Here is a 17261-nt window from a genome sequence, read left to right as displayed (position 1 = left end):
CTTGAAAGTATAAAATTATGAAAAATATAGAGGGTACGCGCAAAATCGATGTGATCTGAGCTGTCACTGTCGCTTACGATCATTTTCAAGACGGGCCTATTTTTATAGTTTTGTCTCTTTTAATTGCATTGTATGTTTCTATCCCTTTCGGACCGCTCCAATACAATTGTGCGGGTTACAAAATCGAGATTATCTCATTAGTTTTACATCAAAAGTGGATGGGCTGAGTATCGTACGATTGTGCGGGATGCGTTCTTTCACCTCCCGTGCAAATTTTGTCCGAAGCGCAGTTGGTGAGCAGGTTACAACCTGTACAGTTCATGACTGATTGCGCTCCCCGACTTGGCGAAAGAAAGTACCTACTATGGTTTTATTTTATAATTGTAGTAATTTACAAGTTATTGATTAAACAAATAGATAAAAATAGCATCTTTTTGTGATAACAGTGACTAATTGTAAGCAAAGACTTTGGCATAATGGCTTAACGAACTTTACTGACACAATTGTATCGACGTGGGCCCTACAATACCTTATGCGTATTTTAAGTTTCTCATAATTATTAATTTTTCATGGTTTCCGCACCATGTTTCCGATTTTAAACGACGCTACTATCGCAGAGATGCTCAATACATCTGGGGATGAGAGCGATGACAAAAAAGGACAGTGCCAATCCATGTATGGAAGTTGGACCAAGTGCTGCCCAGAATGAAACTATAGTGCATTTTGTTCCTCAGGCCAATACTAATTTGTAAACCGGAGCGCACTGAAATCTATCCCTGGAGTTAAGAGAAAAAAAGAGTTTTGTTTGGAATTATTTACATACAAAATATCATCGATGTATACCTACTACACATAAGATTTCGCGATTTTGGCATTAAATAACACTCGCTATGTTGAACTTAACCATACTGCATCCGTACACCTTACTGTAGTAGGTACGACTTCGATATTATTTATAAGCGATCAAGCGCTGTTGCAGTACCTAGTTTGGTTAGTTGACCGAAATTAATTATTTCCAAAATGGAGCAAGAAGTTTTAGCCTACAAATAACTTCAATAATCGATTGTAATACACCAATAAATTGATTTTTCGTAAGGATAGAGAACTAAAACTTCTTGCTTTATTTTGGACATAATGATTTCTGTCAACTAACCAAACTATTGCAACAGCGCTAGATCGCTTATAAAGAATGTCTAAGTCGCACTAAAGTAAGGTGTACGGATGCAGTATGGTTAAGTTCAACATAGCGAGTGTTATTTAATGCCAAAATCACGAAATCTTATGCGTAGTACGTATATATCGATGATATTTTGTATGTAAATATTTCGAAACAAAACTCTTTTTTTCTCTTAACTCCAGGGATAGATTGCAGTGCGCTTCGGTTTACACATTAGTATTGGCCTGAGGAACAAAATGCACTATGGGTTGATTCTGGGCAGCACTTGGTCCAGACCCTGGCACTATCCTTTATTTCTAGTTTAAGCGCGGGTCCGAAAGGGCTATAGCGCTATCTCTTTTCCCCTAATTATACTTCTATTTCACTCATTCAAACCTCGAAGCTGCTACCTTCTCTAAGTTTATGTGATCCTGGTACTTTTTCCATGTTGGTACGCTCCTTGGTGTCTCTAGGGCGCACAGATCTGCGCTTAAGCATACCAAAGAGCGTATTAACATTGAAAAGTACCAGGATCGCATACGCATGGAGGAGGTAGCAGCTGCGAGTTTTGGTGAATGAAATATGTTGTGTATGTAAGTATAGTTAGAGAAAAATAAAGATATAGATAGATAAGCTTTAGGAACATATAAATGCAACAAAAGAGACAACACTATAAATAAATGCCCGTCTTGAAATAAGTGTAAGCTCCATTGACAGTTCAGTCACATTGATTTTCCACCTACCCTCTACGTTTTCAATAATAAACTTTCAAGACGGGCGTATAGTTATAGTGTTGTCCCTTTTTGATGCATTATATGTTCCTAAAGCGCTATCTCTTTTCCACATTTCACTATGCTAACACTTGCTACCTCCTCGAAGCTTATGCGATCCTGGTACATTTCAATATTTTGCCGTTCTTTGAGCGCAGATCTGCGCGTTGTTTGAAGTGTTTCTCTTTTCCGTCTGGGCCATAAAGTTAATATTCCTTCCGAAGAAGGAAAATATTAACTTTATGGTCTGGGCGCAAAAATATTCTATTGGCATACCAGAGCGTGCTATTATGGAAAAGTACCAGGGTCGCATACGCATGGAGGAGGTAGCCGAGACAAGTTTAGAGTAAGTGAAATAGAAGTATATTTTAGTGGATAAGAGATTTAGGGACATGTAATGCGATAAAAAGAGACAGCACTAAAAAATTCCTCCAGTCTTTAAAAGAAGGAATCGATGAATGAATGTGGGTAGGCGCAAAATAGGTTTATTTTTCTCCACCCTACATTAATTGAATTTTTATGAACGTCAAAATTGTATTCTGTTGAGCGTGTGACTGTTGTTGATGTTATAATTAAATAATGTGAATATTTTGTATTTCTGCAAGACCTTACTTCATAGGATAATTTCTATAGTAAGCTCTTCGCTAGACCTTCACACTATGTGAATTGTATTTCTGCAAAATATTTAATGAGTACCTATGTGACACTAGAATCACAGACACTTCATCTCCACTATTTTTATATTTTAGTAAATAATCACACTTCATCTCCACTATTTTTCTATTTTAGTAAATGGTGAAATGGATTATCGTGCCGCCTTCTAATTTATAAGTCTAGGGGTTTTCAATTAAAACAAGGCATATTAAAATTGTCCTTTTATTTACAAATTGTTTAAGATTAACAAATAAACTATAAGAAATTATAGTTGAACAAATTTCAATACAACAGAGTATCAAACTCGTATCACCTCGTAAAATTTGGATAAATCCTTCGAAACATTTATTATAATTGACAAATAATACAATCCATTCACACAATCTAAAAATATGGAATGAGAGAAATCATGAAATGACTTTACATTCAATGAAATTGTACTAGAGTAGTAAAACTAGTTTATACTAATTCGCTACGAAGATTCGAAGTAAAAAAATACCTTAATTTCAAATGTATGAGCTGAATAAATTGTTAGGAAACATTAAATAACGAATAGACACGAAAACAGAGATAGACAAAAGAAATTGAAGTTCATTTATTTACAAATTCTATAAAAAATATTGTGATATTCAATTGAGAAATAAATACATACAGGTTGTGTGAATTCACTGGGAATTTTGAGCTGCGTGCCTGACGCCGCGGGGTAATGTACTTAATACACATAAATATTACTTAGAGTAATTGTGCCTACGCTATCGTAAACGTAAGAGATTGCGATGTACTCGCCAATAGTCGGATACAGGGTGAAAATGATATCGTCTATTTGTGAAAACAGAACATCGAAAACACATAATTCAGATGCAGAAGAATCGTCATTATAATTTAGAAAGGAAAATTAAAATCATTTTTGTGATTTCGATGCTGTACTTTTCAACAAATTGCGTACTTTCAAGAAAACAAACGATTTCATATCTACCCTGTATGGTAAAAATGTATTGTATACTCTTAGAAAGAGACAAGTAAAAGCTAGCGAAATAATTTACTACTCGCTGACTAATACTTCGTAGAGCTTAAATTTACTAATTTTTATCATTTTACTTACTAAAAATTGAGTTATTAGCGTCTCTTTCTAAAAGTCTACAACATACACCTCGTTTACAAATTTATTTTTCATGTAAAAACCTATTTCACCTCCGTATAAAATTTCACGCATGTGACTTGTATTCCAGTCTACCGATATGGAAGTTTCGTTGAATCTCTCGCTGCGGTAACGTATCAAAACGTACAAAAATAACTGTAAACATTTAAAATACTGCGGTCTCAGTAACAAATACTGTTACGCCTCCTTGTGCTTAACATTTACACGACTGCTGTCCGGTGTGCAGCGCGCTGACTCTGAAAGATAAAAAACAAAATATGAACAGAGTTGGTCATCTACGAAAACATTAAATGATGTGACGTAAACAAGTCGCATGACATGACATTGTGATGTGTGTAGACGTGTCAGAAAACAAAATATTGAACTTTAGTGTTAGCTTTTTCTCCCTTAGCTACTTTACCTACGGCGTCCACGGGCACAGTGAGGGTAATCGTAATCTCCTCTGCCTGTACCACACGGCTATTCGACTACACTGAATTATTTTCATGAATAATATATCCGTGGTCGTCTTAACCTTACTGGGGTCCCTTGCTATTTAAGGATCAAGGGGTCCTTCCTTTTAAAAAGGATATATCCAACAAAATGATACAAATTAACTGACGAGGCCCCGTTGATCGCAGGGGATTTGACACAGACTGTCCCATTCGCAAAACGGTCACACTCGGATAAAAGTTAAAGCCTACCATTTTTGAAACAATAGTTAAACTTGTAGGTTGAAAATTTTTAGTAACTTTCATCTGAGTGTGACAAATTTGCAAATGGAACAAAATGACCATTTTTGAATTCGTATTGAAATGCGAATGGGACTGTCTACTTCAAACCTACCGCGAGGTCTAGGGTCCACTTGGGCAAGCCAAGTGTGCAGTGGAAAGAGAGGCCAGTTTTACCTGTCGCTAGTCGCTGTCGGAGCCATCGCTGAAGTGGTCCTTCGCGCGCGCCTATTACAACTAAAGACTGGTCCGTGAGCACGTAGAATCCCGTCCAATGACCCCAAGCTACCCATCCTTATCGCTCGCGCGTAATTATGTTGCTGTTGCGCTCGCACAATCACTGCGGGCGCGCGTCGCACAGTCGCGACAGCAATATAATTACGCGCGAGCGATAAGGATGGGTAGCTTGGGGTCATTGGACAAATTCTACGTGCTCACGGACCGGGTTTTAGGTTTAAGTATTTGACTATTACCTGTCGCTAGTCGCTTTCGGAGCCATCGCTGAAGTGGTACTTGGCCTGCGCGCGCGCCTATTACAACTTAATTCAACAGAATTGCCAAACTTAAGTGGCAGTGGGCGGGGCACATAGCTCAGAGCTGAAAGCCGATGGGGCAGAAATGTTCTTAAGTGGCGACCACAGGCCGGAAGACGTAGTGTGGAGCAGGTCTCTTATTAGGTGAACCGACGATCTGGGGAAAGTCGCGGGAAGTACCTGGATGCGGGCAACGTAAAACCGGTCGTTGTAGATTTTTTTACTGATGTTATTTTTGCTTTGTGCCAAATAAAGCGTATTCTATTATTTCCTTGGGGGTCTTTTTCCAGCAGTGGTCGACATTTGGCTGAAACGAAACGAACTAACGAACAGCAGTATTTACCTGTCGCTAGTCGCTGTCAGATCCATCACTAAATTAGCTACGTTTAATTATTTGACTGGCGTTGGACGCAGGCCGCTACCAACCGGGCGACATGGAAAGCATTGGGGGAGGCCTATGTTCAGCAGTGGACGTCCTATGGCTGAGATGATGATGATGAAGTATTTGCTTCTTACCTGTCGCTAGTCGCTGTCGGAGCCATCGCTGAAGTGGTCCTGCGCGCGCGCCTATTACAACTAAAGACTGGTCCGTGAGCACGTAGAATCCCGTCCAATGACCCCAAGCTACCCATCCTTATCGCTCGCGCGTAATTATGTTGCTGTTGCGCTCGCACACTCACTGCGGGCGCGCGTCGCACAGTCGCGACAGCAATATAATTACGCGCGAGCGATAAGGATGGCTAGCTTGGGGTCATTGGACAAAATTCTACGTGCTCACAGACCAGACTATAGTCGTTGTCGGATCCATCACTAAATTAGCTACGTTTAAGAGTAGGCGCACACCGTTGATTTTTAGTTGGCCGATAGTTGGACCCGATTTTATTTTGTATGAAGAATCGGCCAAATCGAATCGGCGTAGTGTGCGCACTCCCACACATGCCCATACTGATCAACTGCCCGACTAAACTATCGGCCGACGAAAAATCAACGGTGTGCGCCTACTCTAAGTATTTGACTATTACCTGTCGCTAGTCGCTGTCGGAGCCATCGCTGACGTGGTACTTGGCCTGCGCGCGCGCCTATTACAACTACATAGCCCGCAGAATTACTAAACTTAAGTGGCAGTGGGCGGGGCACATAGCTCAGAGTTAATGGCCGCTGAGGCAGAAAAGTTCTTAAGTGACAACCGCGGGCCGGGAAACGTAGTATGGCAGGCCTCCCATACATGAACCGACGATCCTGGTCAAGATCGCGGGAAGTATTTACCTGGATGCGGGCGGCGCAGGATCGGTCCTTCCTGTGTTTGGTCAAATCTTTGGGGAAGGTCTTTTTCCAGCAGTCGTCATTTGGCTGAAGCGAAACGAATAGCAGTATTTACCTGTCGCTAGTCGCTGTCGGAGCCATCGCTGAAGTGAAACTTGGCCTGCGCGCGCGCCTATTATAACTTAATTCAACAGAATTGCCAAACTTAAGTGGCAGTACGCGGGGCAAATAGCTCTGATAGCGGCTGGGGCAGAAAAGTTCTCGAGTGGCGACCACGGGGTGGAAACGCCATAGAGTTTGACAGCTCCATAGAGAGTGAATTTTTTTGACAGTTCCGAGAGGAAGTGACTTTTTTTATAGTTGTTCTTTATGCGACAATGGTCTTTTGCGTGTCTGGAATCAAGTTAGTAAACATTTTCGAATTACAACTTCAACTTCTATTTATAAATTATTTTATTGAATCTTATTGCATTTTATAAATGAAATGATTATTTAAAAGTATATTAATTCAAAGTCGTAATTTTCACTTTAATAAATTTAGTTCCGTCTCAAGTCTACAACTGTGACATTATTAAAAAAAAAAACGTCAAAAATTTTCATCGAAAAAACGTGTTTTTCTTTAAACAAATTTTATCTAATTAAAATCAATAATTTCTCAATCAATATTAATAAGAACTACATGTGCATGGATTGCCAGTTGGATTAATGTTTGTTTTAAGAAGAAATTTCTCTCAACTAAGATATCCACTCGAGAAAGGTTATTGCAATTTGCAGCTTGCAGCAACATCATGTTTTATCAAGTATTGAACCACACAAAGGATTAAATCTTCATTACAATATCATTCATAACTCCATTTAAATCAATGGAGACTAAATATGGATCGTTTCATGGAGTAACAACAAACTTTGTAGTTTGGACCCAAAATACAATACACGTAGGTACATTGCAGGCATAGATTGCAGGACACAGTGAATGATGATACGTGTTTTATACAGTGAATCTAAGTACCTATTTGTTTCAGGTTAATATCGAACTTATAAGGTGTTAAGCTGCAATTACAATAAAAGTGCTTGCTATGGAATCACCGGTGCTGATCATTATTGTCAACTGTTACTTAAAATCCAGATGAACCAACCTTTACTTCCTATTCAAATAAGTTTAGAAGAAACCTATATAAGCAATAAAACCAGACCAAGAATGCTTGATTACAAACGATGAACTCATTTCATTTGCAAGTTATGCCATGACATAAATGCATTAAATTAGGAAGATTTGTATTAGATGAATATTAACTTCTGTTGATAAGAACATTTGGTAAGTACCTTTAAAATTTAAAACACCCTCAAAATGATTCTAACACTATCCTCTGACGCTTTTCAACTAGGATCAAATAAAAGTTAATTATTTAATTACAGATTGGTGGAATCCAGATTCTGTGAATGTACATGTAATTGATTGACAAGTACACATTTGACAAGGTAAATTAATTTTATTTAACAAAGTAGTGCAAATCTAGAAACAAAACAGACAGTAAGTAGGTATGGTAGATAAGACGATCACTTATTCATCTGCTGTACTCTTTATAATATTAGTGTAGAATGTAGATGATGTAGGAGATTACAGTCTTACGGTGACATGTGCATCTTTTTGCTCTTAATTTACAAATATTTCATATATTTTACAGGTGGTGAGAAACGTGTAGATCTGGCCTGCTTACAGTGGCTATTGGATTGGACAGAACCAAAGTGAGAGTGAACGTGTGAATTTATGGAGAACATTAAAAACTATTTTACTATAAGTCATAACGCAACTTATTTTGTATGAGTTACATACAAATGTCAAGCCGTGAGTAAATTATGTAAAAACTAAAACAATGTACCTACTGTAATCACAACAGTAACTGTAATCTTTTAAAATCCAATAGTTTTAATGCTTATTGATTTTCGTAAACAAAATATTTCATGTTATATTTCATCAATAAAGTTTCATTTGATACTTCAATAGTTTTATTTTTAACCGCAATACATGAAAAGGAACGGATCATAAAAAAGTATGACAGGTATATTTAATCTGTGGGCGGCAGACGCCATATTGTATTCAGCGCCACCTACTGGACAATCTAGCTCGGTACCAGTTTGTTTATCGTTTAACCAATACTAGGGCCGTTTCCTATCTGTCTTTAGACATACTCTCTAATCTGTGGTGGCGACCACGGGCCGGAAGACGTAGTGTGGAGCAGGTCTCTTATTAGGTGAACCGACGATCTGGGGAAAGTCGCGGGAAGTACCTGGATGCGGGCAACGTAGAACCGGTCGTTGTAGATTTTTTTACTGATGTTATTTTTGCTCTGTGCCAAATAAAGCGTATTCTATTATTTCCTCGGGGGTCTTTTTCCAGCAGTGGTCGACATTTGGCTGAAACGAAACGAACTAACGAACAGCAGTATTTACCTGTCGCTAGTCGCTGTCAGATCCATCACTAAATTAGCTACGTTTAAGTATTTGACTGGTGCTGGACGCAGGCCGCTACCAACCGGGCAACATGGAAAGCATTGGGGGAGGCCTATGTTCAGCAGTGGACGTCCTATGGCTGAGATGATGATGATGAAGTATTTGCTTCTTACCTGTCGCTAGTCGCTGTCGGAGCCATCGCTGAAGTGGTACTTGGCCTGCGCACGCGCTCTCTTGTTGTCGCGCGGCGGCGGGCTGTGCTCGGCCGCGTCGGACTCCGAGTCGCTGTCGGCCTTCTTCTTGGCTTTCTTCTTGGGGTTGGCCTTCTTCTTGTCCTGGAATACGGGCGAATAAGAAGGCTATAGATAATTTTAATAAAATTGTAGAGAAATGCTCGTATTAATTAATTATGAATAGAACAGTAACTACAAAACGTAAGTCTATCTCATATTTTTGTGTTTCTATTCTGAAGCTCGTATCAAGTTTGTGTGTTATTTACGAAGTCCTTTCAAAACTACTATTATGTTTTTACAATTTAAAACATCGCAACAATTTATATCGTTCTTTTAAAATGCAATTAAATAAAGTTTATGTGTGTTATTTTAAAGCTCAAATTTAACTATCTAGTTTTTCTAAAGCAAATTGCCAATAAACATTTTGTGTCAGATACCATAATATTATAACACCTACAGTCCAACGATTTTGAATCAGCAAGTAACAAAAATCAAAAAATAACAACCACCAAAAAATAGCATCCACTGCAAACTTACGAATCTGCTGCTTTAGTGCAGATCATATTCAGTAAAAAAAACAGCACCAAATGATAAAACGCTCTCCTGGAGCCTCCTGTCAAATACATACCAATTTTACAGATTCGTAAGTTTGCCGTGGATGTGACGTCAGTGTTGATAGTAGCGCCCTATCCAAGTGTCATAAATGGTTGTCCAACGTGGCAAAAATAGAAACTAATAATCCAGTATTGATATTAGCGCCCTTCTGACATTGACATAGCTGGGACGGTTCAGTATTGAACAACTATCATCACACAATTTGACATTAAATAACCCTTACCTTTTTACTGTCAAATATGCTGTCATCGTCATCGCTGTCGAGACTGAGCATGACTTTGGCGGGTCTTTTCTTAGGCTTGGCTTTCTCAGGTTTATCTTCCTTGTCCACATTCATGAGCTTCCTCTTGGGCGGGGCTTTCTTCTTGGGAGGGGAATCAGGGGGAGGGACGTCCTCTTCGTCGCTAGATAGTACCGTGGTGGGGTGGGAGTTAGAGTTAGAGTTGTGGTTAGGTTTCTGAGATTCTTCCTTCTTTGATTCTTCTATCAGGGAGTCGAAAAGACAATCTGGAAATGGGATATTTTTGATAGATTTTAGTGGATATGCCTTGTTATGATCAACAATGAAAAACGGCACCTGTTACCGAGACAGATGTCTTACATGAAGACTTATGTTAGATCTGTCTCTGTGACTCAGAAAACCACAGCGGCGGCTTACGTCAGTCGATTGCTATGGCTGAAATATTGTGCATTTCAATTCAATCCAGTGTGTCCAGCGAAAGACTGGCATTAGCTAAATACGCGCAGCAGTTTACGGGACTATTTCTACCTCTGGTATCCACCAATGCAAATCCTGTATCTACCGCCATTATTGGTAGATACAGGAGTTGTACTGTCTTCATCGACGTTGAACTCTTAATCATGTGAGATGCAGACCAAGAGCTTGAACGTTGTGGGTAAAAAAGTAAAATATTGTGCTTTGCGGCATCCAGCACAAAAACTAACCAGCAGCGTTAGGATGCGCTCTATGATAAAATCTTATCGATGATTTTAGATGACAAATTCACGGGCTTATCGTGTGATATCGATGAAAGTTTATCTCGATACCCATCCAAGGGCTACAGACTGCCAAAATTAAAATTCATCCTTACCGGAGACCATTTCAGCGGGCTTCTTGCCAGCGTTCTTCTTGACGTTGAACTCTTCATCATGTGAGATGCAAGCCAAAAGCTTGTACGTTGTGGGTAAAAAAGTAAAATATTGTGCTTTGCGGCGTCCAGCACAAAAACTAACCAGCAGCGTTAGGATGCGCTCTATGATAAAATCTTATCGATGATTTAAGACGACAAAAGTACGGGCTTATCGTGTAAAATCGATAAAATTTTATCACGATACCCATCCTAGGCCTACAGACTGCCAAAATATGCATCCTTACCGGAGTCCATTTCAGCGGGCTTCTTGCCTGCGTTCTTCTTGACGTTGAAGTCGTCGTCGTCGTCGTCGCTGAGCACTCGCGGCGCCTCCACGTCTGACTCTATCTTGTTGTCGTGGAGCTCTAGGTCTGAGTTGGATTCGGACTCGTCGTCGCCGTCTTTGTATTTTTGTACCTGAAGTTTGGTGATAATGTTGATTAGTTTATTTAAGTCTATCTATCAATAGTGACTGAGTTTCTTGCGTTGCTTCTTCTCAGCACTGGCCCATTTATTGTCCCGAAGCAGTGGTAGGGTTAATATTGGGACGTGTAAAAGCGCTTTTTTAAAGCCTATTTGCAAAAATAAATGAATTTTATGAATTTTTATGAATTTTAATGATGTGGACTACATTAAGAGGCAATGAAAGCCAGACTGGCCAAACTAATCAAGATATTTGACCTAACTTATTTGTTGTCTATGCCCGTTTCACCATCAATTCCTAATTTTTAAGTGAAACAAAATTCATGTCATTTACAGGTCACTTAAAAATTAGGGATTGATGGTGAAAACGGGCATTAGTTTGGTTCATCGACTATTACTCAGAGTCAATACTCTCTCAGTTGTACCAGGCCTGTTCATCTCCGCGAGTTTACATCGAAAACAAAACACGCACGATGGCCCACCTACAGGATACTATTCGACAAGGCCTCACATGCGAGCGAAACATTGACTCACGCACGCGTATTCTTGTGTATGATGGAAGAAAATAAAGAAAATGGTGTACTAAATACTGTGCAGTATTTAACTGCCTAAATGATAATAAAAACACAGAATGTACTTTTTTATGTTGCCTCAAGACACTGAGAGGTAAATAAGTAGTTAATATTATTCATGATAATTCATGCTAAATCATGCATTTCCTCCGCCATTTTCCGCAGTTTGGCACCTCACGTCACATCATTTTACCGAAGTCAGCCCTATAGCTTCGGCGCAGTGCCGATCACTGACGTTTGTCAACAAAATGGTGCTTGACTCTTGAGACAGGCTAATTTACATTGTTAATGACATTGAGCATACATTTTTTTAAATACCTTCGCGAATTAAAACTTCTGTACGTAGTACTTATTATTATTCTGTGGTTGTACTATGAACCGATCAAATGGCGAGATTCCAGACACAATCCGAAAGCAATAGTGTCACGCCCCGATCCAACAGGATTTATTCTTTGTACATATGAAAAGTCAAACAGATACCATCATAGAACCTAAATAAAAATTCTGATTCAGTTTGGATTCGAGTCTTACAATCTTACTGTTGGACAGAAGCGTTAAGGACATAGGTGAATTATCAAAATGGGGGATTTGCCACACTAGACGCGTTGTGCGGTCAGCGGTCAGAGCAAACTGAACGCAGTCAGCATCCAATGTGACAAATCCTTAAAATACATTCTACATGGTGGAAACGATAAGTGATCTCACTCGATTATTTCTAAACTATACAAGATATCGAATAACTGGTTATATTGAGCTTAATAAGTAGTTAGTCAATATTGAATTTTCGGATAGATCCAGTTTATTTTATAACTTATTATTGGTACCGTTGGATACAGCTCATGAAGTACTTTCAGGATCAGTAACCAGTTTTTGGATATCTTGTATAGTTTAGAAATAATCGAGTGAGATCACTTATCGTTTCCACCCTGTATATGTAACAGATCTAAAGCTACTGACTTTGGTGGCGGCCCTCCTGGCATTAGTCCGCTCGCGCGGCGCCGGCGGCTCCACCATTTCTGCATCCGACTCCGACATCTCGCCAGAACTGCTGCCGCTGAAGGTCATCTTCTTCTGCTGATAAGGAAGTTTTCATTAGCGATGTTTACAGTAGGCTTAGGATACGCGCCGCGATAAGCGGTTATCACGCCATTTTATCGATTTTGCCCACAGATCACAGAAACTAAAGGGAGATGTACCAAGAGGGAGGGGCCGGTGTCGCAGCAATATGCCCAAAAACAGAACACATCGCTCGTGACAGCGATGATGTCATAATGTAAACAGTTTACATTGCTTGCGTAGTACTAGATTATTCGAACGTTGAGTACTGATGGACCGCAGTGGATAATGAGTATTTTGATTACTTTGTGTATGTGAATTTCTAACGCTACACTGAGTTTCGAACTGAGCGCATTAGTTGGTATCTCTCTATGATTGTACCCATATATTTTGACGTCGATAAAGTATATCACGGCACGCATCCTAGCCCTAGGCTGGTCAACACTAGCATTTTTAGTGAGTTCTTCATTCATACTGGACCCCGTCACGATTGTCAAATACGATGTACCATTTCACAATAAGGACCCTAAGGGAAGGGATAGTCCTTCAAGGAGTCATTTATCAATCGATTCTCCTTTAACCATCACACAATAGAAGGATTTCAGACAATCGATATGCGGCATCATGCAACCCGTTAGAAGTTTGATACATCAATTTGAACTTTTTGCTATGAGGATACAATGAGGGTTTTCGCGTATGAAAAATCCGCCAGATGGCAATACGTAGACGCAAGGTCCAAATGCTGCATGATTGGTTATTTTTGACATGACATTGATAGATATGTCAAAATCACGCAGCAGTCAGACCTAGAGATGTGCCGCTGAGAAAATTCTCGTTCCCGGCAATATTCCCAGTGAGAATATTCTCGAGAACCGAGAACGCTCCCGGGAATATTCTCAGTGTTCTCGACAGAATACATTTAGTTTTAATTTAAATTTTGTTGTTTATATGTGATATGATTTGTAATGTTTCGATGTTTTATTAACTGGGCGTTAAGACTAGTCGTTATAAACAAGGCATAAAACGTGTGAGTGAGATATTGCAGTCTTGCTCACTCTTTTCGTGGCGAACGCGTGCCGCGGCTTTAGGACTCGGCTACAGTATTTGAACATCAGTGTGCCTCTGAGTTTTAAGGCCCTTGCCACCCTGGCGGATTGCAAGTGGATTCAAAGTGGATTTAAAGCGGATTTCAAGTGGATTTAAAACGGAGAGGCGACGCGACGGAGAAGCCGCGTGAAAATATTGTGAAGCTTCCCGAAGGCTGCCCAGCCGAGCTGGATTCGATGATTGACCTTTTTTTTCGAATTTGGACCAACCTAACTGGACTGTTTGCCCCAGGTATACATTATATTCAACAACTTCGAGTATAGAGTCTCCAACTTTTAGAGGAGTGGGTGCAACACGATTTTTAGACATGATTTTTAAATCTTGTCCATGTTCATTTTGAGACCCACTTGTTGAGAGACTCTATTGAGACCACCGAGCATTGTGCCTAGATCTTCCACGATCTCAGCCATGACTACGATATCGTCTGCTGTCTGGGTTATGCACTCGCCGTTGATATGTATGCTGAATCCGCTCCAGCCCAGAAGCTTGAAAACATCGTCCAGGGCGGTGGTGATGGCGTCTCCCTGACTCACCCCTCTCTGCAACTGGATAGGTTTCGGGTCCTGATCTTAAAACGGACTGTCACTGTGGCGTGTTTGTACAAGCCTTTCAACACTTTAATGTATCAATAGTCAATTTGGCACAGTCGAAGAGACTGAAGCACTGCCCATGTCTCAATCGAATCGAAGGCTTTCTCATAGATCACAAACGCAAAGTGGCTGATTATACTCCTTGATCTTCCGTATAATCTGCCGTAGCGTATTTATCATGGTATGTGGTACTAAAGCCTTTTCGAAAACCGGCTTATTCGGGGGGCTGAAAGTCGTCGAGCCTGCTAGCGTGACTATCGAAAACAGCTGACATGGCTCAGAAGCGAAATGGGTCTATAATTCTTCAACAAGGTTTAGGGCCTTTAGTACCGGCGTTCCGCCTGCTTTCAGAAGCTCAGACGTGATTACAGTGCCTTGTTGTTTTTCAGCTGTTTGAGAACCACTCTAATCTCGTGCAGACTAATGTACGGGATATATTCGTTAAGTGTCGGATCAATCTAGCTAGCACGTATTTTCTATAAAAATGTGTCAAATGATCTGTCAGACAGGCTATCCACAACTTATCCAGAAGTGGCGAAACAGGCCCTCACTAAGCGATTGTGAAATATGCCCTTAATGTCAAATAAGAATAGTTTAAAAAACTAATAGTTGTTAATAATTTAATTACTAACAACACTAAAAAGTCAAAAATCATCAGGACCTTGGACATCATCTAGCATTAAAGTGCTCGAAAAGACAAATCCAACGAACCCAAACTCGATGAGTTTCCGCCGTTTCTTTTAGGAGTTCCTATGGCTACCTCCTGATTCCATCATTAGGACCCTGGACATTATCTAGCACTTAAAGATCTCGAAAAGACATCCAATCAACCCAAACTCGATGTGATTCTGCCGTTTCGTTTAGGACTTCTTTTGGCCACCTTCCAGTTCCACCAGACCAGCTGGTACCACAATATTGTATTGTCATTTCTAATCTACATATTATAATTGCCAAGTTTCATAATGATACAAGACTTAGAAGTGCGTGTAATTCAGATTCTAAGATTCCATTACATAGTTAGTTGCATACACGACGACCTAATAAGAGCGTGTTAAAAACGAAAAAATTGACAGTTACATTATTTAATTACGTGTAAAAAGAAATTTCTGTCATCTTTCATATCATTAAAACGACATTTCACGACGAAAAAAATAAAATAAAATAAAGTTGCAGTTGCCAAGAATATTGCCGAGAAAGTTCCCGAGAATATTCTCGGGAACACTGAGAATATAGCCTTTCACTGCAAATAGAGTGTATTGTTTAATATACACTTATCTGTTGACTTAATTTAATACTATTTTACTTAAGAAAGTTTGTTTATTCCCATTTTATAAACATGATTCTCAACCTTTCTCACTTAGGAGAACGCTCCCGGGAACGCTCCCGAGAATATTCTCAGCTGAGAGAGGGTTCTCGGGAACGGCACATCAATAGTCAGACCCCACATCCACGTTCCGCCATCTAGCGGATCTTTCATACGCGAAAACCCTCATTGAAAACCAATGAAAATAATGCTTTCCTACGCTGGGTTTTGTATTTGGATTTTACCTTCTTAGGTTCTTTCTTGAAGGTGAGCTTGGTCTGCTTGAGTCCGTCCTTGTCTTTCTCCGGTTTCTCTGCCTTTTCTGCCTTCTCCACTTTCTCCTTTTTCACCCGGCCACGAGGTTTCTTCTCGCCACTAGACGGACTGATGCCTGATGGGTCTTCCTGTAAATATTATTGTAAAAAACTATTATAGTATTGCCGCATAACTGACGTTGGGCCCAAAATAACAAACGAATCGATATTATCTATCAGTTACAATTTAGTCCATAAGCTTACGTACTATACAATTTGTGAAACCTTAATTGTAATCTGTTGGCGTCTTTAATAAATAAATAAATATCGATTATTCCATCCAAATCTAATCTCATAAAACCCTCTGCTTTAAATTACGAATGAAGAACTTATTTCATTACAAATCCATAGTAACCATTTGGCAGAACCTAAAAGTGAGAATTACTCAAAATAATGGGCTCTTATGAAGAAACAATGTAAAAAGTTGTGGTGTCTGATCCCCGATCCCTAATGGTAACCGATCCCTGATACCTCAATGGTGAATCAGAGTTTAGTTTGGTAGCTTTATAAAAAGTACCGAATCGCCTGGTGATGTCCAATCCTCTATCCTCCGATCCCTGATGATCCCCGACACTTGACAAATGATCCCCAATCCCCTATCCTCAGACTTGCCGGATCGTCTTGCCTGGATTCAGGCCCCTCTTTCCCCCTAAAATCGCCTTAATTATTGAGTTTTCACCCTAAAAAATATTTACAGTAGACGCTTTATAAAGTTACGCTTTCGGGGGTAGCGTAACTTTAAAAAACGGACATTCAGAGGCATTGCGTGATTATGAGATTTGTAGCCAATAAATTATTAAATACATGAAATATTTCAAGTCAAGAAATAAATATTAATGTCTCTGTTGGCTACCATTTGTATATTTATCTTAAAAAAATAACAATAATAATATATATAATTATAAATTTAAAAATATGTATTTAAAGAGTCAAAAAATTCTTAAAAATACCCCTAAAAATTGTAGACCCCTAAAAATCCCATCTCACTTATTTACCCCCTAAATCTGGGGGGGAAACCCCTAAGTTGGTAGCACTGGGGGCCCCTGTCTACTCAAAAGACCTTTCTCCAGATGATATGGGCCCCCCTTGATCTTTAAGTGCCCAGGGCCCCTAATAAGTTAAAGACGGCCCTGCCTGGATTCTCTTGATGAGGTCCTCTGATATCTTGGGCTCGACGTGGCGCCCATTCTGGATGATCCCTATCCCGATCTCTAATGTATGA

At 39.7% G+C, this 17261-nt stretch overlaps 1 protein-coding gene, 1 long non-coding RNA gene and 1 pseudogene across 5 annotated transcripts in view; 2 read left to right on the top strand and 1 right to left on the bottom strand.

Moving 5' to 3' along the window:
• Positions 1–2528: 2528 nt before the first annotated feature.
• Positions 2529–2601, top strand: LOC114366640 (uncharacterized; annotated as a pseudogene).
• A 665-nt stretch (positions 2602–3266) lies between these two features.
• The window catches only part of Top2 (DNA topoisomerase 2), a 29502-nt gene continuing 15507 nt past the window's right edge, over positions 3267–17261 (bottom strand). For 2 of the 3 annotated variants that reach the window (XM_028323552.1, XM_028323554.1), the window contains exons 15-20: positions 15971–16129; positions 12627–12743; positions 10920–11091; positions 9768–10051; positions 8870–9031; positions 3267–3975 (exon numbers count right to left, since the gene is read on the bottom strand). In XM_028323552.1, coding sequence (XP_028179353.1) covers positions 8876–9031; positions 9768–10051; positions 10920–11091; positions 12627–12743; positions 15971–16129 — 888 coding nt within the window. In that variant the 3' untranslated portion in view covers positions 3267–3975; positions 8870–8875. The remainder of the gene's footprint in view (positions 3976–8869; positions 9032–9767; positions 10052–10919; positions 11092–12626; positions 12744–15970; positions 16130–17261) is intronic. The other variant, XM_028323553.1, reaches the window with a different exon arrangement.
• On the top strand, positions 6522–8073 carry LOC114366626 (uncharacterized). 2 transcript variants are annotated; one of them, XR_003657034.1, is made up of 5 exons: positions 6522–6648; positions 7020–7180; positions 7268–7560; positions 7662–7724; positions 7931–8073. It is a non-coding gene; the product is annotated as an uncharacterized LOC114366626 (long non-coding RNA). The 2 variants fall into 2 exon arrangements; XR_003657033.1 differs by lacking the exon at positions 6522–6648 and having other exon boundaries at positions 6819–7180.

This window comes from Ostrinia furnacalis, unplaced genomic scaffold (genome assembly GCF_004193835.3).
Source record: "Ostrinia furnacalis isolate ACB-3 unplaced genomic scaffold, ASM419383v2 OfSCF0643, whole genome shotgun sequence".
Taxonomy (NCBI): domain Eukaryota; kingdom Metazoa; phylum Arthropoda; class Insecta; order Lepidoptera; family Crambidae; genus Ostrinia; species Ostrinia furnacalis.
This window is presented reverse-complemented; position numbering and strand designations above follow the sequence as displayed.